The 22,592-nt window shown below is 33.8% G+C and overlaps 1 protein-coding gene across 1 annotated transcript; it reads right to left on the bottom strand.

Annotated features, from left to right (window-relative positions):
• Window positions 1-2,730: 2,730 nt before the first annotated feature.
• Window positions 2,731-22,257, bottom strand: LOC140044875 (phenylalanine--tRNA ligase beta subunit-like). The gene is made up of 15 exons (XM_072089569.1): window positions 22,136-22,257; window positions 20,987-21,042; window positions 20,271-20,374; window positions 19,860-19,989; window positions 19,120-19,235; window positions 18,509-18,617; window positions 13,436-13,586; window positions 11,482-11,614; window positions 10,915-11,031; window positions 10,414-10,520; window positions 7,445-7,626; window positions 7,192-7,284; window positions 5,779-5,961; window positions 5,047-5,137; window positions 2,731-3,983 (listed from the first exon to the last, which is right to left on the bottom strand). Exons 1-15 carry the CDS (start codon window positions 22,191-22,193, stop codon window positions 3,832-3,834), a joined length of 1,782 nt encoding a protein of 593 aa, XP_071945670.1. The 5' UTR covers window positions 22,194-22,257; the 3' UTR covers window positions 2,731-3,831.
• Between the last annotated feature and the right edge of the window lie 335 nt (window positions 22,258-22,592).

Raw genomic sequence — 22,592 nt, 5'->3', positions numbered from 1 at the left:
TAAAATAGATTAAATCATGGTACTTGCCAGATGCCCTGGTGTCAAAATTAACCTTATGATGATATTTTCATTCTCTTCTATATAATATTTTCATAAAACATGACTTAAGATAATGTTAATATAAATATGCAAGTAAATCTTGTTTGTAATGTACTTAAGTTGAGTTGATGTGACACGATTTTGGTGACTAACGTTGACCAAAATCTACCACCAATCTTTTGAGACAAGAAACATTTTAATGTATTTCTTCTTGTCTAATTGTTGAATTATATATTAGTTTTAAAAACAGATGATCTTAACACAAAATTATTCACTTCTGTGTTTTTTTCCATTCTATCTGCCAGATTGTGTTTAAAGTGTACCAATAATGTATCTAAGTAAAAATAGGCATTGTCCAAATGAAGACATTTTACAGTAAATAACACTTGATTTGAAATTTCTAATATGGGTTTAAAAGTTGCTGGCATTAAAGTTTATTTTTCCAGTTCTTATTGTGTTTAAAGTGTGCTAATAATAGCTAAAAATGCATTGTCCAAATGAATACATTGTACAGTGAATAACACTTGATTTGAAATGTGTAACTTGTTGCATTCTATCTTATTCACTCAAGTTTATCTTTTCTTAAATTGTATTTAAAGTGTGCTATTAATAATATGGAAACTATGTATTATACTGTCCAAATGAAGAAATGTTTATTTAAAATGTTTAACTTTGGATTTAAAAGTTTAGAGTTTTGTTGATGTTTTAGCCTTTAGTGGCGATAATGAGTATACCCTACCAGATTGTAATATTAAATATTGTTTAACCAAAATAAAAACCTTTACAACAATGGTGCTAAAAAGATGCTTATATTTTGTTGGGATTTTATTGCTAAATTTTGTGCTGTATGAATGAATTTTAGCTCAACATTGTGTTTAAATTTTAATTATGAGTTACATTCTTTTTAATTCATTTTTTGTTTCACCCTTTTCATTGGTGCTATAAAAAAGGATAAATTTCAAAAAGATTCCAAATTTCTTTGTTTTTATTTTATTGCTACATTTTGTGCTGTATGAATGAATTTTAGCTCAACATTGTGTTTAAATTTTAATTATGAGTTACATTCTTTTTAATTCATTTTTTGTTTCACCCTTTTCATTGGTGCTATAAAAAAGGATAAATTTCAAAAAGATTCCAAATTTCTTTGTTTTTATTTTGTTGCTACATTTTGTGCTGTATGAATGAATTTTAGCTCAACATTGTGTTTAAATTTTAATTATGAGTTACTTCTTTTTAATTCATTTTTTTGTTTCACCCTTTTCATTGGTGCTATAAAAAAGGATGTTACAATTTAAAAAAGATTCCAAATTTCTTTGTTTTTATTTTATTGCTACATTTTGTGCTGTGATGAATGAATTGTATCTCAACATTGTTTTTAAATTTTGAATGAGTTTTTTTTTATTCATTTTTGTGTTTCATCCTTTACATTGGTGCTATAAAACAATGTGTTTCTTTGTTGAAAAGCGTGTTTAAAAAAGATTTCCAAATTTGTTTTTTGTTTGGGATTTTATTGATTTTGTACTGTGATAAAATAATTAATAATAATTTTGAATTTTTGAGTTTACTTTTTTATTAATTTTTGTGTTTTATCTTTTACATTGGTGCTATAAACATATTGTTTCCTTATTGGAATGTGTGCATAAAGAAAAAAGTTTTAAAGAATTTGTATTATTTTGCTAATATTTTGCATTTACTAGGTTCTTTTGTTAAATAGTAGTCAGATGTGCATGCATATTTTAGAAAATTAAAGATTTTTATTAAGAAAAACATGTATTAAATGTTTTATTTTGAGGTTTCTATAAGTATAATAGCATCATTGTTAACTGCTATGAAGACTGCTTTATGGATTTTATTAAATTAATCGGTTTTTAAAACATAATAAAGAAAAGCAATTGTCTGTGGAAAATCAAGTATAATATGTTGTTAATATAACATTATTGTGTTTATTATGGATTCTGACTCAATAACATGATAATAACAAGTGATTTGTTGATTGATTTTGTTTGTTTAGTATACTGTATTGTTTATCACTGCATTTTCTCTCTACATCTGCTGCATCTTTATTAATCGATCTCTACTCATCTAGATTGTTTCCCCATGCTCTCTTCCCAGTATCTCCTAACCGTCACATTTAACTTAGATGCAAGTCCAAATTGACGGGCATCTGTATATGGGAAATTTGACTACTGATCTTGTGTTTGAATCCAATGTCGTTGAATTGTTTGTATCCTAAAGCTTGGTTCCCACTAGAACGTAACGCAAGGACGTAAACACAACGCAAGCGTTTTAACCAATAAGCGAAGTTACAGACAGCAATCACAAGCGAATAAGCCATCGCTTGTGATTGGTCAATTCACTTGCGTTGCGTTACGTCCTTGTGTTGCGTCGCTAGTGGGAACCACGCTTTAGGCAAGACAGTACACATACTTACATTTGCCTCTCTCCACCCAGGTGTACAAATGTGTACCTGGTAAGGTCAAGACACAAGTTTGCGCAGATTACTGTCTCATCATAAGAATGTTTCCATACATGTATAATCCAAAAATGACTGGAGTAATATGTACAGCGCTTAAAGGTTTCACAAAATTATGCACTTTAAAATCCAGAATACAAGAAATAGTGGAATAGGAGGTCAACATGCCTTCCACACCCTTAAGAGTTTAATTGGTTTGAAAATAAGAAATGTATTTCTTTAACTGGGATTTAATTCCAGTTTTATCTTTCTATAAAAAAAATAGTTCAATAAAATGTTACATAGAAGTAATTAAGACTCAAAGAAATAAAAACCTGACAAATTGCACATTTTCTTGTCTTTATTTTATTTGGGAGTTGGATGTAAAATGTTTGTAAAGCAGCAAGTTACCGAAAATCACAGATATTTGAATCACATAAAAACATCTGTATTTTAAGAAGAATCAATTTCACAATCTTTTCAAACCAATAAAACATGATTAGAACAAAATAGTACAAAGAAGTAAATCAGACTTGCTTTTTACAAGCAAGATGCTTCTCTTCATTTCATCCTTCAAATGAGACATTAAATGTTGGTCCTGTCTACAACAAAATGCGAGGTATCATCACCCAGGGTGATTATAGTGTAGACTATATTAAATCAAAATCAGATATTATTAAACCTATGATTTTTATAATAAATATAATATGTACTGTAGATTAAGCTCAACAAATTTGTGAACTTCTATGTCCTCAAATTGTTATTTATTTACAATTTTTAAGGACAAATACATTTTTGTATTTTATAAAGCCTGGTTTCCATTAAAATCGCTACACGCGCAGATGTCGCCGACGCAATCGGGAAGGCTCCCCGATTCATCGCAGTCAAATCGGCAAAGTTCAACCATGTTCAACTTTGCCGATTGTGTCGGCGATGAATCGTATACACGTACCAAAGAATATTTAGCGCTCGCGTACTAGATCCCCGATAAATTCTAGCGTTTCCATAGAATCGCTACGCTCTGCCGTGTAGCGATTTTATGGAAACCAGGCTTTACTTCAGTATTCATTAACTCGAAATGAACAATTCTGCTCCTGTATTCATTTTGTAGTGAAAAATAGTAAAATGGTATACTATAGTGCAAATGGTGTTCCCTGTGGTAATTTTCAAATCACATGGATGAATTTGCCTCGTGGAAAACTTATATATACCTTAAGGTTATATATTTTTTATAAACATTATATTAATAATAAATGGACAAGATTGGCTTTACAGTACGCGACAATTTAATATAATATAAATTCTTGTTCACCGGAGTATTTGCACATATTGATATGGTCTCAAAGGAAAGGTTCAATGTTGATTTCTAGAGCAGAACATGGCATGGACAGGTCAAATTTGGATAAAACTTCTGGATGAAGAACACCGAGTTTGCCGATTGGTTTTTCATTTACAACAATTTCTGCGCATCTACCTTTAAAGAATGTTGGATCTGTAAAACAGAAAAGCATTTAAAAGTTTATATTCAATTTAAGAATATAACAGTATTTGACCTAGTAATCGGTCACCCATGGCATTTTGTGAACATTTTAATTGAGCATTTTCTTTAACCAATTATATGAGAATTTTTATTCTAAATTAGATTTCTGGCATTTTATTATTAAATGTTCTGTGAAATCTTGCGTATGTATAATACTACAGTACCACGCTTAATAAATCCTATTTCCATATTGTTCACTTGACTGATCAGTTTCGCTATGGTTCGAATCCTCCACTATTCACTGTGTTATTGTTAGTGTAGAAATATTCAGAGGGTTAGGTTTTATTTAAGCGAACAACACACATTTGATTAGGCAATTTTCATATTAAAAGATTTGATCTAAGCTCTGATAGTCAGCTGATATCTGAGATCAAGCCTGAATTAAAAATACAGTATTATTTATATTTTAATATTTTTCTTTGTTAACATGTTAATTTAATTGGGTTCTGGATTTACTGTCGGCTCACATTTTATGGTAACATAGCTTGAAAATGTCTAGCCTGTACTCCGAGCCTACCATCATACCCCAGTCATAATGGCAACTATATCTTGTTAAACTTTAACCCATACTCTACCAAAGAGCCTATTGTTCTAATCATAATGGCTATTATATAACACCTATATAAATTCCTGTCATTTGATTGGACGAATGTGGGTCACATGGCGTGCAATAGTACGCACTATTCAACGATCGTTAAATAGTACTTTTTGAAACATTTTTGTGTACGAAAAAAAAACGTCTAGATGTTATATAAAACAAATAATGAATGTTTTGTATTCGTGTAATGGTACAAATAATGGCACTTGGTGAATGATGAAAGGTTATATCAACTCAGCTTTGCCTCGTTGATATAACCTTTCATCATTCACCTCGTGCCATTATTTGTACCATTGCACTCATAAACATTCATTATTTGTATACTATAGCATGGCAACTTCTAGCCTTTGATACTCTGCACTAGAGCCTACAGTACCAGTAATAAACTGATGGGAGAATAATATTATATATACTTACCATCAATAGCTCTAATGCAGTATCCTTTACCATTCTGTGAAAAGGGTATCTCCAGCAACTGCATGAATCTATCCAACAACCCATGAATTACCTGCAAAAAATAACAATAACAATAACATGCACTGCTATATTAAGATAAGAGTAATTAAATTGTCTATAGAAATAATCAAAATTCCATCAAGAAATAAAGGTGAGACACAATATTCACCAATCACACAAAAGTAAAAGTTTTTCATCAAAGTTAAAAAAATAAAATTGTAATATTTTACTTTCATTAAAGATGTATTGTCTCTCCCCACCACCCCCGAAAAATAATTCTTACAATTTTTGTTGTTGAATATGCCAATGTCAGATAATCGTTATCCACTTTGACCAAACATTTAATGGGAAAAATTTAAGGCAAAACATAGTCAAATTGGCTGCCAGACAAAGAGTTTTTGGTTGAATTTAACCATTTATTTTGTCATATTATAAGTGAAAACATTATTTTTTCGGGGTTTTTTTTCTACGGAAATGATTTGTTAAACTACAAAATGGCATATTCAAAGTCTGATTTTATTAATCTTCATTTTTCAAGTTTTTTGGGGACAATACATCTTTAACCGCTTCTTTTGTCATTTTATAAGTGAAATAATTTCACTCTTTTTTTTACAGAAGTGAATAACTTTATTAAATTTCATTTTGATTTGGATATAACATAAAATGTTTATTTTTCAAAATTAAAACCCTGACCTCAAAATCCGGTAGCTTGTTGTAGTTCACAGCACAGAAGTTACGAAAGTTTCTGGCACCGACATCCTTTTCTGAATCCTTAACAATGACATCAGAGATCTCAAACAGCTTCATTGGTAAAGGCATATTCTTATTGCTTGCTATTGTCTTTAAGATTCCAGGCAGAAGAGTGGTTCTGGCAACCTTTGGATATCAATAAATAAGAAAATATAAAATACAATTATGTCTTGAATGTTAACATTCATGTTTATATATATTATAGATCCTCTATCAATGGGATACCACTTTAATTTGAATAGGGAGTTGTCTTGAATAGAGGTTTGCATTAATGCAAAATACTATATTGCCCCTCTTTCATTCTACAGAAAAGTGCCTTCCACCCTCCTCTAATACCCCTTTCACACCAAAAGCAAAACTCCGGAGACACCCCGGAGTTGACGCCCCGCTGTTTGGTGTGAAAGGTAAAATCAAGCAACTCCGGAGTTTAAAACTGCTGGGTTGAACAGCTGAACATTCTCCGGAGAGCGAACTGCGGGGACACCCCGGTGTTTTGGTGTGAAAGGTACCAACATCAAACTCCGGAGTGTTTCGGGTCAAAAGGTTATCCTCGCAATCAATTATTTATTATTATTTTAAAACACTATAATATTTGTAAAAAATATATAGCGGGTCTAGAAAATAATAAGTAGTATAAATAAAACATTATATTACTTCTGAGACTTTTGAAAGTAATTATTAAATTTAAAATATTATTAATTAAAATGATTCTAATGATCGTCGCTATGTAAACAAAAAAAATAGAGGGCGACATTTACAATTTTATTTTATAAACCACGGTGTTGCTAGGTTGGTGTGAAAGGGGTATCTCCGGATTTTCTCGACGTTTTGAATGGTCATAAACCCCGGGGAGTTTTGGTGTGAAAGGGGTATAATAGCTGTGTCCCCTGAATAAGGGTTTCCCAAAGAAACACAGCGTCTACCATCTCCACAAGTACCAATGTTAAAGGAAAATTATAAATACACTTTTTCTGTGTCAATATCACATACTGTTGTTGACAACTCCCCCAAAATATTCTATTCATTCAAACAGTTTACTACTGCAAACATAAAGGGTCTTTCATACCTGTTCCGGCACGGTTCCGATCTGGCGAATCGCACGCCAATGTTTCGCTTTCGTAGTCGCGTAAAAACGAAACATTGATGTGCGATTGGAGTTGCCGGCGCCAGACCGGAACCGTGCCGGAACAGGTGTGAAGGGCCTTTTAGGCTCTATGCTTAGGCAGGTCTAAACATGGGAATTCAGATGCACTTTATATTGGTATACTGTATTGATCTTTTTTGTTTTGCTTTCCATAAAAAAAATACTTTTCACTAAAATATTGGTTGCTCACTATCACTCTTATTTAAAATTACCTGAAATTCTAATGTTTTAGGGTTTCCAATATGGACTGCTTTAGTATCCTTCAAATCTTTTCGCAGTTTTACTGATATGTCATCTCTTGAACACTAACAACAACAAAAAAAGAAAGAAAATGACTTAGTGCTTGTGTTTAATGTTGTTTAGTTTCTATTTTAAATGTAAAGGTAAGTAGGTAAGTTCACATACACCATTGAAACAAAATCATTTTACTGACACAAAACAATCAAAAAACAATAATACACTTACTAGGGCAAAGGTCAATGCTTCCGTAAATCCGGATGCTGCAATTTCCTGTCGTAGCAGATCTGAGAGTTTGTTGATGGGGTACTGTACACTAACTGTGTTTGTGTTCGGAATACGTTCCACGATGCGGTTGTAACTGTAGGCAATTGCAACATCCTCAACTATGTCGCAAGCATGAATAACATGTGTCATGTTGTTAAGGATTTTTGGAACAAAATATATTTCTTGTTCTAAGTTCACCCAGTAACTTAACATTTCAGAATTTTTTCAGTAGTCAAATTTTGGCTAAAGGAAACAAGTATATCAATAATATTTTGTGACTTAAACTCAGCCTCACACTATCAACCTGTGATGTGCCCATATCTGGACACAATGAAATCATAGCATTACCATATTTGGGCACATCACACACTAGTTTGATAGTGGACAGTATATTAAAACAAAAACAAAAAAACATTTAAAAAATTAAAAAACACTAATATATTTGACCAAAATCATGCACATCAACCAATTATCTGGTTGTAACAGTAGGTATCCCAATGAAAAAATTCAGATTAATTTTTTTACTTTTTCTTTCAGTTAACCATAAAGAACTTAATGTAATTAGCATTTTGCAATTTGAATGATTGAAATCCGATTACCCGTTCTAAAGTTATGGTTATTTGAAGTGGTAAAAAAATATACGATTTTTTGCCTAAAAATGGTGTTTTTTTGCAGTTGAAATTGGAAGCATTTTTAAAAGGTTATAAGTTTTACAATAATTAGTTAAAAGTTTTGAATTTTTTTAAACCTATAGATATCACAGAGTTGTACAACTCTATTTTTTTGGAGCCTCAACAAAACCTATTTTTTAAATTATTGGTCCGCAAAGTGGTAGGAAAGCATTTAGCGCCCATTTTTGCTGGAATTCCCTAAAAAATGAAAAAACTGCAATTTTTCAATGATCTGTAACTTTTGAACTACTGTACTAATTCATTTAATTTTTTTTGTACTTGTTAGAATGTAGTGTATATTTCATTAATAAATACATTTTAGATGTGTATATGAAAAAAAAAATTTTTTTAATGGTGAAATTTAAAATAAAAAAAAAAAAAAATGAAAAACTATGTTAAAAATGATGTGTACTGTTTCCTTTCTTTTACACCAATTTTCGGTAAGTATAATTATTAGAATATTTTAATATACTTTATATTTATAATTTCAATCATAAATACTATTATATATAACTTTTGAATACGTAAAACAAGATTTTAGGCCCGTATGATTATGACACCAAATCTAAGCCGGGCTGCTAAGTAAGATATGCTCTTTTAAGGTAAACGCACAATATGGGTCAAAATAAACTCATTTAAAATAATCAATGTTAATTAAAACAATTAATTGTTTACCTGAATAGTATATATAACATTATAAAAATTGTTTTCTTTTCGTATTATTACGTTATTAAATTGAAATACGGAGCTAAAGTTTAGGCCAAGTCACGGCTTACTCGCGATCAGTAGTCGCTCCCGTTAAAGTATTTCGGTCGCAGTTATGCACTTGTCAATTGTATGACTCACTATACGACCCCCGGGAGGTGCGTCATGGGTGCGTCATTTACAAATAATTACTGACGCAGGGGTGCGTCAAAAAACCTAGATGGTACGTCACATCAATGAACAAGGTGTGTCAATGTCCGTCACTTTACCACCCACCATATCATAAACAACATGGTCACAGTGCGTCAAAATGGGTGCGTCATGGTCACCTAAAGGTAAGTCACCTTTTTGACGCACGGGTGCGTCATGGTATTCAAAAGTATGACGTACATCGGACAAATGACGCACCTCTCCCGGGGGTCGTATAGTGGGTCATACAATTGACAAGTGCATTAATGACTTTCGACCGCCGTATACAGAGTCAAATGTAACGTTGGTAAATTAGCTTAATAAATTTCTTCGGTACATTTTAACCTAACGCATTTGCATTGTATACTTGCATTGTATACTTGCATAATAAATCTTCCGCACATTACATCAATTTTAAGTTGTTAAATTAATGTGTAAAACCAGATATTCTACGACGGAAAAGGACATGTCAATCTCCAACATCGCTGCTGTCACACATCTCGCGTCGAGCCGGTCGAACTCGAGCGAGGAAAACTAAACAACGTGTTCAAAATATGGAACGTACCATTCGCTGATAGGGTGCATTAATGTATTTAACGGAAAACGCCACAACAAACACGCGCGTATTTTAGAGTACAATATTTTACTCACTACAATATTCACCGGATTATAATGGTTGGATCTTTAAAATTTTGAACGGGATTTACGCCTCATGCACCATTTTAAAATGTAGTTCGGACAATTACCATGCACAATACGTTTGTAAACTATGTTTTATCGAATTCAATGTAGATTTAGCTATAATTTAATACCAAAATCCATAATATTTTTCCATAAACGGTGAATCAAAATTGGATTTTTGTCACAAAAATTGACTTTTCGTTACGAAAAACCTATTTATAGAAGACGATTTTCATATCAAATTAAAGCTTATTTAAAGCCTGATAACATACAACAAAAATTAATCCGCTAGCTCCAATGGTAATCGTGCGATCGTGTTTTGAAAACTGATGGGGATTTTCCGATGAGGTTTTCAACGCGCGGAAATCGGCTCGACAGGATTTTAGAACCGTTTTAAAATCGCATTTTCTCGGCAACTAATTCATTAATTTTAATTATAAACACACTTATACATAGATTAAAACAAGTACTTTCAAACAATATAAATTTTGTAAGTATTAATTAAGATTGAATACGATTTATTTAACATCAAAGTCATACTACTTTTTCGAATTTCGTCAATATTTCAAAAGTGATACCCCTCTGTGCGCTTTCATTGGGATACCTAGTAACAGTTATAACATGCTTATTTTACATCAAAATTGCTAAATTTGTATCAATAAGTGTTAGTTTGATAAAGGATATCAGCTCTAGTTGGAGGAACTTCAACTTTGACCTTTTTCCCGCCCTCGACAACTTCGCTTGCTAGACACATTTTGGTTAATAGTGATGCAATGTCTTCAGCTGTCTCACTAAAAAACAATTTAAATAACATCATTTATTACAACCAATATTTAGAGAAAATATCGCATAAAGAAGATGCTTATGATATGTATTAATACACCTATACAGCACTTACATAAACAAAAATAAAACAATTAAAGATGTATTGTTCTCAAAAACATGAAAAATAAAGATTAATAAATCAGACTTTGAGTAGGCCATTTTGTAGTTTTAAAAAAGTTAATTCCGTAGAAAAAAACACCGAAAAAATAATGTTTTCACTTTATAGAATAACAAAATAAACATTTAAATCCAACCAAAAACCGATATATATATATATATGACTATTTTAATTACAGTTTACCAACACTCAGAAACACCAAAAATGAGTTTAACAAAGGATTGATTTTTGAATGCACTTACTTAATTCCAATTTGTCTGTTGATAAGATCAGCAGAGATAACCTCATGTCTATACTTCAGTTCAGGATAAATACATGACTTTCCATCCTCCTCATATATTACTTCAACAGACTCTACCCTAATAACAAAAATTAAACACATTAAAAAATCACCCATAATTCATTTTTATTCCTGTACATAATTTTTATCATGTTTACCACACATAAATCTATATATAAATTATGCTTGATTTGTGGATATCACAGGTTTATTTTCACATACTCGCACTGTACAACTGGCTTCCGGGTTCCATGACTTCCAAATATACGGATACACGGCACAATGAATAACTCATTGATATTAATTCTATATTAGGGAGTGGCAGGAAAATTGCGTGGTTGAAATGGCAGGACAAATGCGGGGTTGACAGGCTTTCATGTCTGATTTGTTATAATTACTAATTATAGTATTGTAAATAAGACAAGTGAATATTGTAAACATATTTTAATACTGTTAACAAACATAGAAGTAACTATAAAAGGAGAAGCTTAGTACAGTAGTAATTAGATATGTTTAGAAATAAACTTACTGGAACTTATTATCACAGTATTGGCTAAACATTGTTACCAGCGTATCAAGAACAATCTTTGCCTTAGTCAGGTCAGTTGCTGTACACTCAATGAAGACGTTCTTTGTTTCTAGAGTAAGCTTGGAATGATCACCTATAAAATAGAGACTTGTTTTAGATGTCAAGTAGTAAAGTACTGCTAACATGTGGATTCCAGACATGTCAAATGCTATAGAGTATCAGGCACCTCGGAACATTATCAGGCTGTCATGTGATGATGTTTGAAATGTTATAATACAGCACATAGCCATATCAGGCAGATACTCTACAGTATGTGTTAAGGCTAGACATGACAAAAACAACACATAGCCATATCAGGCAGCTATTGTACTGTATGTGTTGAGGCTAGACATGACAAAAACAACACATAGCCATTTCAGGCAGCTATTGTACTGTATGTGTTGAGGCTAGGCATGACAAAAACGGGACAAAAACAACACATAGCCATATCAGGCAGCTACTCTACAGTATGTGTTAAGGCTAGACATGACAAAAACAACACATAGCCATATCAGGCAGCTATTGTACTGTATGTGATGATGCTAGACATGTCAAATACAGCACATAGCCATATCAGGCAGCTACTCTACGGTATGTGTTGAGGCTAGACATGTCAAAAACAACACATAGCCATATCAGGCAGTTACTGTACTTATGTGATGATGCTAGGCATGTCAAATACAGCACATAGCCATATCAGGCAGCTATTGTACTGTATGTGATGATGCTAGACATGTCAAATACAGCACATAGCCATATCAGGCAGCTACTCTACGGTATGTGTTGAGGCTAGACATGTCAAAAACAACACATAGCCATATCAGGCAGTTACTGTACTTATGTGATGATGCTAGGCATGTCAAATACAGCACATAGCCATATCAGACAGCTACTCTACAGTATGTGTAGAGGCAAGACATGACAAAAACAGCACATAGCCATATCAGGTAGCTACTCTACAGTATCAAAATAATGGGTGTCTAGAAAACTCAGATCTCAGATATATCTGAGTTTTCTAGATCTAGAAAACTCAGATATCAATATCTGAGTTTTCTAGTTCCAAAATGGAACTAGAAAACCTAGATCATCAAATGGATCGTTCCATTATTATCAGAGGGTAGCTTGTTTGAAATACTACAGTATTATACGTTTTCTTACTAATAATAATTATTGTAACTTGTAGTAGCAGCCTACCACTTAAATCATAAAGAAATACAGTATACACCTTTTAAAATGTAGGCTTAGCATTTAGGCCGACCCTAGCTAAGCAAACTCAATTTTAAGGCTCAACGTGTGGGCGCTATCGCGATGTATCGCGAAGAGTAGGCCTGGCCCGGGTACTAGGCTAGAAGTGGTCAACTCGTACCCAAAATAACTTGTACTCGTATTCGTATTGTACCTATTCCCAACTTGGCTACCTCGTACATACCTAATTTTTAAGCCTACATTTTAACGGTAACGTGCACTGTATTTTCTTTATGATTTAAGCCGTAGGCCGCTTCTACATGTTACAATATTAGTAAGAAAACATACACAGTAATCAGTTTCAATAATAATAAATAATACTCTAGTAGGCCTATTTCAAATGACCTACCTTCTGATTAATAATGGAATGATCCAAATGACCTATCTACCAACCAATCATATGATGATCTGAGTTTTCTAGTTCCATTTTGGAACTAGAAAACCCAGATATTGATATCTGAGTTTTCAAGATCTATATTGATCTATATTGATCTATCTATTTTCTAGATCTAGAAAACTCAGATATATCTGAGATCTGAGTTTTCTAGACACCCCAAAGGAATGAGTCTAAAGCTCTGTCTGGGCACATCACACTTTTTTGATAGTGTGGACAGAGCTTAAGAGTGATTTAAGAAGATCGTTGAAACCTAGTTTATAGATTCATACTTACCATTAATAATAGGAGGCATAGACAAAACAATGTTGTTGCTATCATAGATAACAGGATATACTGGTTTATCACGAATTATTGGTAGGTAATGACGTAGATGGCTGTCATGTGAGAACAGTTCCATCTGAGCAGCTGCTGTAAACTCAATTGCCTAAAAAATATCAAATAGGTACCACTTTTATGAAAGAATTTGTCTGTAATCAATGATTTTTTCTTTTGCTTAGCCCTCGAAACTTAATTCAAAATGGAAGCAGCAGATAAAAAGAATACAAATTTAGGACAGTGGGTATGTAAATGAAACAAATATGAATTGAATGTATATTGAATGGACAGAATGTTTTAATTTGTTGAAAACAAAATGCATCAACAATTTTTGTTCGCCAAATTATAGAACAAAAAAAAAATCACAAAATAAAAGTTTGCAAATAATTGGAATTTAGGGACTGAGAAAATGTGCTATACACTAACTATTATTATATTACAATATTTTTTTTATTGATTTTATTTTATTTATCTATATGGTTTTTTTTCTCAATAGACACGTTTCGCGCTCGCGACCAATCAGAAATAGTGGGTATAGATTTGTAAACAAACCGAACACCTCTCGCCTCTAGTGCGTGTTGAAGCATAGTGAAATGGCGACTGCCGAGTGCTTTTGTTGCAAGGTGCATCATAAATGTTGTATATGTTGGATAAATCGTGAATTTAACTACACAAAATCACCGAATAATATTCCTGTTTTTAATTTTCAAACACTTGCTGAGTGGTTTGCGTCGGCTCCGAAGGATAGTGGCGCAAAATCTTGGAAATTTTTCAAAGAAAGGTACGTCCACGATGTGCTCGTGTCTCTCCTCCCGCCCGGTGGCGTTGCCTGATGCGGTACTTCGTCTACTAGGCCTAGGAGGCTTGGGTGTCTGTTTAAGCGCCGAAGAACATCACATAATACATGGAAGATGCAATAGGAGCATGAAAAGGAATGAAATCTATATGTAATAGAATTTCATAAGACGACGAAATAAAGTAGATAGTTTGTACAGATGATGATAGTTGTTACCAAATATTGTAGCGCTATTTAATTTGTAACAGGAAGGTGGATTTTACTTGCTTTTGAAAATCTTAATTCGAGTAACGGTAAGCCTAACTAACTATGCTTAGGTATTCTAGTCACGCACTCATGCAGTTATGCCGGCCAGCTACGGTTACACCTGTGCCTAGTAAACTGTATAGAACAATGAAGGCCTTTGGTATATGCCGAACAGTCCCTACAGTTCGCGGGACCAAAGCTGGTTGCAAAATGAAAAGAAGGATATCCGTGAGAATAACTAAAAGAACTAAAGCACATTTTAACGAACACTATCCGACGTATATGAATGAACGTAACCGTGTCATTGTGAAATGTCAAGTAAATAAGAACATTCCAATTAAACAACAGCTTAATGTATGTTGTTTCAACGCACGGTCAGTCAAGAATAAAACTCTATCTATCAATGATTTTATATCAACTAATGATCTCGACATTTTATCTATAACTGAAACTTGGCTGGGAAAAACATCAATAAAAACCAAAATTGTACGTTCCAGCAAAGATAGAGGATTTACTCAATTTGAATACATGGACTGTGATGTTGATATAGATGGTGTGATATTGCGCGTTGCCACTGTTTATCGTCCGCCACCATCTACTGTAAACGGCCTAAAGATCAGTGATTTTTTTCGATGAATGGTCTACGTTTCTCTCCTCGTATGTAACAATTCCAAAAGACATTCTAATTCTAGGAGATCTTAATTTCCATTTAGATGTCGCGGAAGATCGTAACTCTCAGCGTTTTGTTGATATTCTTGAGTCGCATGGTCTAAAACAACTTGTGAAGGACCCGACACACAACCATGGTCACACATTGGATGTAGTTATTGTTAGGGATACAAGCTGTATGGTATCTAATATCTCAGTAACTGATCCAGGCCTTTCTGATGAAAGTGGGAAAATGACTTGTGATCACCTTGCCGTTCATTTTAGAACAGCTATAGCGAAACCTAGTCCGATCTATAAGAAGGTTACCTTCCGCAAGTTACGAGCCATCGATGTTGATACGTTTCGGAAAGATATCCAGTCATTCGTCTCTTCGACATCGTTATTAAATCCTGTCGATGAACTGTTGTCCACATATGATATTTCATTGCGATCATTAATTGACAAACATGCACCTTTACGTACTAAGGTTATCGTGCAGAGACCTAATTGTCCTTGGTACACTGATCATCTCCACAAAGCCAAGCATCTTCGACGGAAATTAGAGCGCAAATGGCGCAAGACCAAACTCGCAGTCGATCATCAACACTATCGTGGTCAGTGCTCAATCGTAAATCGACTACTACATAAATCTAGAATCGATTACTATTCTGAAAAGATAGCTGCCTGTGATCGAAATCAAAAATGTTTATTTAAGTTGTCAAGACATCTATTCGGTGAAACTGATGACCCGACTCTACCGAAACGCCAAAGAACTCTCCGAGGACTTTATTTCCTTCTTTAATTCTAAAATTGCAGATATTCGTCATGATATATCGGCGAATGTTGACAAAGTTAATGCTCAAGAGAGAGATCCTGGAGAGACCACGTTTGATGCAACACCATTAGTGGAATATACGACGGTTTCTCTAGACGAAGTGCGAACAATCATCCTAAAATCAAAGAGTAAGTCATGTGAATTAGATCCTCTACCGACATGGCTCCTGAAGGAGTGCCTTGAAGAACTTCTGCCTTTGATAACAGCTATCGTCAATGCATCACTACAGACGGGTTACGTTCCACGTGATTTTAAACATGCGCTTCTTAAACCTCTCATAAAGAAACGTAACCTAGATCCGGAGACTCTCAAGAACTATAGACCTGTATCTAACTTACCATTCATGTCCAAAATCCTTGAAAAAGTAGTTGACGCAAGCCTAGAAGAACACATTGTAATTAATGGCGTTCATGAGTGCAATCAGTCGGCATACAGGAAATTTCACTCAACGGAGACTGCCCTTCTGAAGGTCCAAAGTGACATTATCACGTCTCTAGACAAGGGTTACGCTTCTGCGCTTATACTACTTGACCTTTCAGCCGCCTTTGATACGATCGACCATCAGACACTACTTCAACGGCTTTATCATCATTTTGGAGTACGTGGAAATGCCCTAGCATGGATTTCATCTTATCTGAAGGATCGTTATCAATCAGTGTTCATTAATAATGCGCGTTCGAATCCACTTCCCCTTAAATATGGAGTACCGGAAGGATCGGTCCTTGGACCAAAGTTTTATTCGATGTACACAAAGCCCATTGGAGACATCGTTCGACGACACGGACTCGGCTACCAGTTGTATGCGGATGATACGCAAATGTACGTTTCTTTTCGCCCAAATGACAAGTCAGAAATACAATCTGCTCTAATTTCGATGGAAAAATGTGTTTCAGATGTCAAGGTATGGATGACCCAAAACATACTGAAATTAAATGAAGGAAAAACGGAAGTGATACTCTTTTCGTCACGGTACACTAAGACCAGTATAAATTTGGACGTGAATGTCGGAAACATAGTTCTAAAACCAACGTCGACTGTGAGAGACCTCGAAGTAATATTCGACAAACATCTTACTATGGATTCACATGTACAATCGATCTCGAGGCAGTGTTATATGCACTTACGTAACATCTCTCATATCCGACGTCATCTAACATATGATGCCACGAAATCATTGATACAGTCGCTGGTGATCTCTCGTATGGACTACTGTAACGCCTTACTTTATGGTCTGCCGACTACAACTATTGATAAATTACAAAAAGTCCAGAATACGGCAGCGCGAATAATTACGAAAACCTGTAAATATGACCACATTACACCTATTTTAAAGGAGCTCCATTGGCTACCGGTGCAGGCACGCATAAAGTATAAGTTACTTGTACACACCTTCAAGGCATTGCATGATCAGGAGCCGACTTACATCAATGATATGCTGAAGGTTTATCAACCAAATAGGCCATTACGATCACAGGATTCTTTTACTTTATGTGTTCCTAGAGTTAAAACCAAATCGTATGGTGAAAGGTGTTTCATAAAGGCCGCGCCGACTCTATGGAATGCTCTTCCATACCAGCTCCGCAGTGCTTCTTCCTTGAACATTTTTAAGGGGGAACTTAAAACACACTTATTTGTGTCATACTACAACAATGATTGATTTCAATTTGAATATAGTATATAGTATTGATGCCTATTTTTGTAATCTTGTATTTTTCTACTGCAATTTGTTTGGTCAATTACTGTGCAATAATATTTTTAATCAATTTAATTAAATAAAAAAAAAAAATAAATAAATAAATAAATAAAATAAATAAATTAAATAATAATTAATATGTAAATAAATTGTATTTTTGTAATCGTAGTTTAAGAAATTCCGACCTATTTTGTATATCGTTCATTTTATTTTTCTATTTTATGCGATTTTAATTAATGTACAGTAAGAATATTTATAACTTAGTTTAAGAAATCTTATTTCGAATAATTTGAGGTTACTTTTGTAATTATTGCTTATGATGTTTGTCTTTATGATGTGAAGCGCCTTTGAGCATGAGTTTTCATGAAAAGGGCGCTATAGAAATCTGATAAATAAAATAAAAATAAAATAAAGATAATAATTAATATATTTACGCAACATTTGTAAATAAAATCAACAGTTAACATGTATTAAATGCACCGTAATATGTGTCAAACCAAAAATGACAATACATAAATAAAGTCGATGATTCCGAACAAAATGCCCAAATAATTCTACAGTGAATATAAAACATAAGTTTAGAAAATAAATAACATCCTTACCATGCCATTCCATCAAAAGGCTAGTTTTGACGATTGCTTTTTAAGATGATCATCTCTCAGTTCTCCCGTGCTTTAACATACCTCTCGCTGGGTTTGTTTACCATTGTATACCCACTAAAAGGCCAAACTGACGGTGACCTCGCGAGCGCGAAACGTGTCTATTGTTGTCAATTTGCTTCTATTTGTCCATTTTGATGTAGTTAATACTAACCTGATTTAGTGGACAAAATTTGATTTTTTCTGGATCCTGGACATCAAAATAAAATGGACCAGTAATAGTGTCAAGATCATGCGTTCCTATAGCAACCAAAGACCGTTTCCTATAAAACATCATTATAAAATTATTGCAATGTGAAATTTTAGGTAAACTAATACCAACTCTCTGCACAAAAATACCACAAGATATATATTTCTGCAAATTAATGCTGTTTTGTGATTAATTAAGAGGTAACATTTTTGTCTCGTATTCAATCAATGACAACTTTATAGGTTTAAAAGTTGTCTGTAAACAGATTACCATTATGTGAATAGAGAATCCAAGAGAGAATGATGCTACTAACATATCCAATAAAAATAAGCTATTACTGTAAGCCTTTAAGGTTATCCTGAATCCTCTTTTAAAGAGGATTTTGAAGATGTCAGTTAAATAATGTTATGACTTTGTATAGTTAAAACCATCATTTAAATACAGTACATTAAAATCATGTTTCCATTTGATACAATAATAACAAGACTATTCCCCTTTAAAGGCACTATGTACGGTATTTTCAATAGTGCCCAAGCAAAGCTACTCGTAAGTATTGCAAATATATTTTGGCTAACCTGCATATATTCTGATGAAGCTTGTCTTGTAAATCGATAAAACTGTCATAAACTTCCTTGGTAATGGTGACATTCCGAAGGATTGCCGCCACAGCATGAGGGCGTACTTGTTTTGTCTGTGAAAAAGATTATATTACAGGTAAATTACTGTATCTCTTTACATAACCTTTATTGTAATTTTCTGCCTAACGTCGTGAAATTTCTCCTACACCTAACCCTTGTCTATCTTGACCTCTACCATAGATATACAGTTTCGGCTTCGTTTGAAAAAAAAACCCATCTTGTATCTTTATTCTTGTCTGCTTCATTGGAAAATATGTAAAATTGCCAGGGAATGTCTATATAATCATTGTTGTAGACTAGTAACAATTCACCAAATTTACATAATTCATTTCTAAAAATAGCTCTCTTTTTAGTTTGAAAAGAAGCCCACCCAAGAGTCATAAAAAAGAAGACAATCATAGGCTTCTTTTTGAGCTCAGAAAGATTATGATGAAAGAATAAAGAAAGTACAAATGACAAACATACTATCAATCCCAAAGAAATAACAATATGCTACTTAAAGCTCTGTACATTACATCTAGTGTGATGTGCCCAAATATGGTAGTGATGTGCCCAAATATGGTAGTGATATTCCCAAATATGGTAGCGATATGACATCATCATGTCCCTATATGGGCACATCACATTATAGTGTGGACAGAGCTTCAAACACCGAATATACAATAAACATGGCTTACAGCAGGTTTGATGTAAAGCCTTTGCATCTGGCCATCAGGTGGCGGTAAAGCTTTATATCGTGGCGCTTCTGCTTTTTTCAGAAAGATAAGGAGACCTCTGGCTAGGCCCTCTAAGCAAAGTAGGTCATACCTAAAATAAGATAAAATCATTTAGTTGACTGGAAGATAAAAACAGTATCATTAAATTTGTCTTATTTTATGTATATATTCTTTTACCTTAGTTTCGTATTACGATTTCATAAAGACAGTATGGCAAAACATTACCGGGCAACTCACTGACATTTGCATAGAAAATGTAACAAAAGAACTGATGTAGTGATGGCATAGCCCACCTGCTTTATAACTATTGACAATAAAGCCAAATATCGGCCTCATTTGTATAGATTATTAGGCCTTAGCCTACATTCTTACCTGTTAGCTGGAATATCTATTCTGTAGATGATGATATCAGAAGCCAGAGAGGTCGATGCTTTGTTCTCTCCTTGTTCTTTTGCCAACATCTCCTTTTCAGATGTCTAATGAACAAAAGAAAAAAAAACATTTTTGAAAGCAGGGAGAGAGATTTTAAATGCACATATTTGTGTGAAGAAATGTTTCTATATCTGTTTATGTCCATTTGTACCCTCAAGCTCTGTCTAACTATCAAACTTGATGTGACAAAAAAAATGTGCTAAAATATGGAAGTAATATGTACAAATTTGGTAGTGCTATGACACCATCATGTCCATATGGAAACATCACATTTTTTGTCACATAACGTTTGACAGCATAGACAGAGCCTAAGACAAGGGGTACAAAGCTTTGGGCATGAAAATTCTGTAATAGAGTGTCACATATACAGTATCACATATGAAACCTGTATCATAGGCAATAAGTCTAACCTTACCTAATACAGGCACCATACAACAACACTGTACACAAAATTTGTTTTGATATTACTGGACATATAAAGTACAGAATAAGCAAGTGCTGCAGTTTCAATGATGTTGGTTTGATTGGATATACATAGGATATTAAAGTTAAAGATATCTCTATGCTCAAACAAACGCAACACTTATAATGAAAATCTGTTGGATGACAAGGTTGAATTATGAGTATTCAGACATCCAAAATATGGTATTACTTACTACTTCATCCAGCTCTAGGCCATAGTCAAAACATAAGTCTGCAAATTCATCATCAGCTGCAACAATTAAATTATCAAATCTTGAATTATTTGTATTTTTAACAATTTAATACGCACAAATTCCAAAAAAAAATTAAGTTACATATTTTGTGTAATTTACTTTCAAAATAAATAAAAAATATATTTAGTAAACATTCGCTAAACTAGGCATATTGTTGTTTAAGTGTTATGCACATGATAGAATGTATTGTTTTTGTCAACTAACAGTACTACAGTACTACTAGGCCTAGGCTATGCAGGTTAATAGGCCTAGGGCCAACTAACAGTACTACAGTACTACTAGGCCTAGCCTAGGCAGGTTAATAGGCCTAGGGCCAACTAACAGTACTACAGTACTACTAGGCCTAGCCTAGGCAGGTTAATAGGCCTAGGGCCAACTAACAGTACTACAGTACTACTAGGCCTAGCCTAGGCAGGTTAATAGGCCTAGGGCCAACTAACAGTACTACAGTACTACTAGGCCTAGCCTAGGCAGGTTAATAGGCCTAGGGCCAACTAACAGTACTACAGTACTACTAGGCCTAGCCTAGGCAGGTTAATAGGCCTAGGGCCAACTACTACTACTAACTACTTTTTAAAGTTAAAATATAAAATAAATCCAGGATGATTCAGCCGACTTTTGGTGGGCCGAAACGTCCCATTTTTTAGGTTGAAACATCTCACTTTTTTTAAATAATTAATTTAATATACATTTTTTTGAGTATTTATCAAGTTTTTAATTAGGTGTTTGAACTACTATTTAATACAATTTTATTGATATTGCCGGCCATGGCAATGTTGATAAAATATAGACCTATATGGGCCGAATCGTCCCGGGCCGAATTGTCTGAAGGCCAAGCAAGGGCCCGGGGCGAATCGTCCCGGGCCGAAACGTCTCAGCGCAATCTTCCTGCTATCAGACCAGGAGGGGTCTACTAGAGTAGTAGTATAACTAGACCTAGGCCTAGAGCCTAGACTAGCCTAGCTAGGCCTAGGCCTACCTAGGCTAGGCCTAGCTAGCTAGGCTACAGGCCTAGGCTAGCCTATCCTTCCTAGCTATTGCTACTAAAGTACTAGAGTGTCTAAGCCTATAATATTAAAGTAAACTTACTATATGTTTTGCTGAGAGCTTCAAACAAAAGATGTTTCTTTACACTTATGGTAGGCATTGTGATATTGTATGGAAATAAAACAGATTGTACCAAAAACCGGTGAAAAAAACAACACGAGCTCGCAGACAGCTCGAGTTACTTTTCATAGCACGCCCTCTGTTGGATGGATTTCTACCTTAGGTTTAGTTTATATATTTTATGTACGAAAAAAAAAATCGCACCCAGGCCACTCAAATAAAAACAAGGCCAACAGCCATTAAAATGGATATGAAAGGATTTTAAAATTTCACAAAAATGACTTTGTATGAATCCTTTTAATGTTAATAAACAGCACACAAAAAATTAGATTCAAATACCTAGTAGAACTTGAGAAATAAACAAATAAAATTTTGGTATAAAACGTCCGCAAAATGGCCGACCAACTGGCACGCCATCTTAATTTTTATGAACGTTCTA

The sequence above is a fragment of the Antedon mediterranea genome, chromosome 3 (genome assembly GCF_964355755.1).
Source record: "Antedon mediterranea chromosome 3, ecAntMedi1.1, whole genome shotgun sequence".
NCBI lineage: Eukaryota > Metazoa > Echinodermata > Crinoidea > Comatulida > Antedonidae > Antedon > Antedon mediterranea.
Note: the sequence above shows the minus strand (reverse complement) of the source record. Positions and strands in the feature narration are given on the sequence as shown.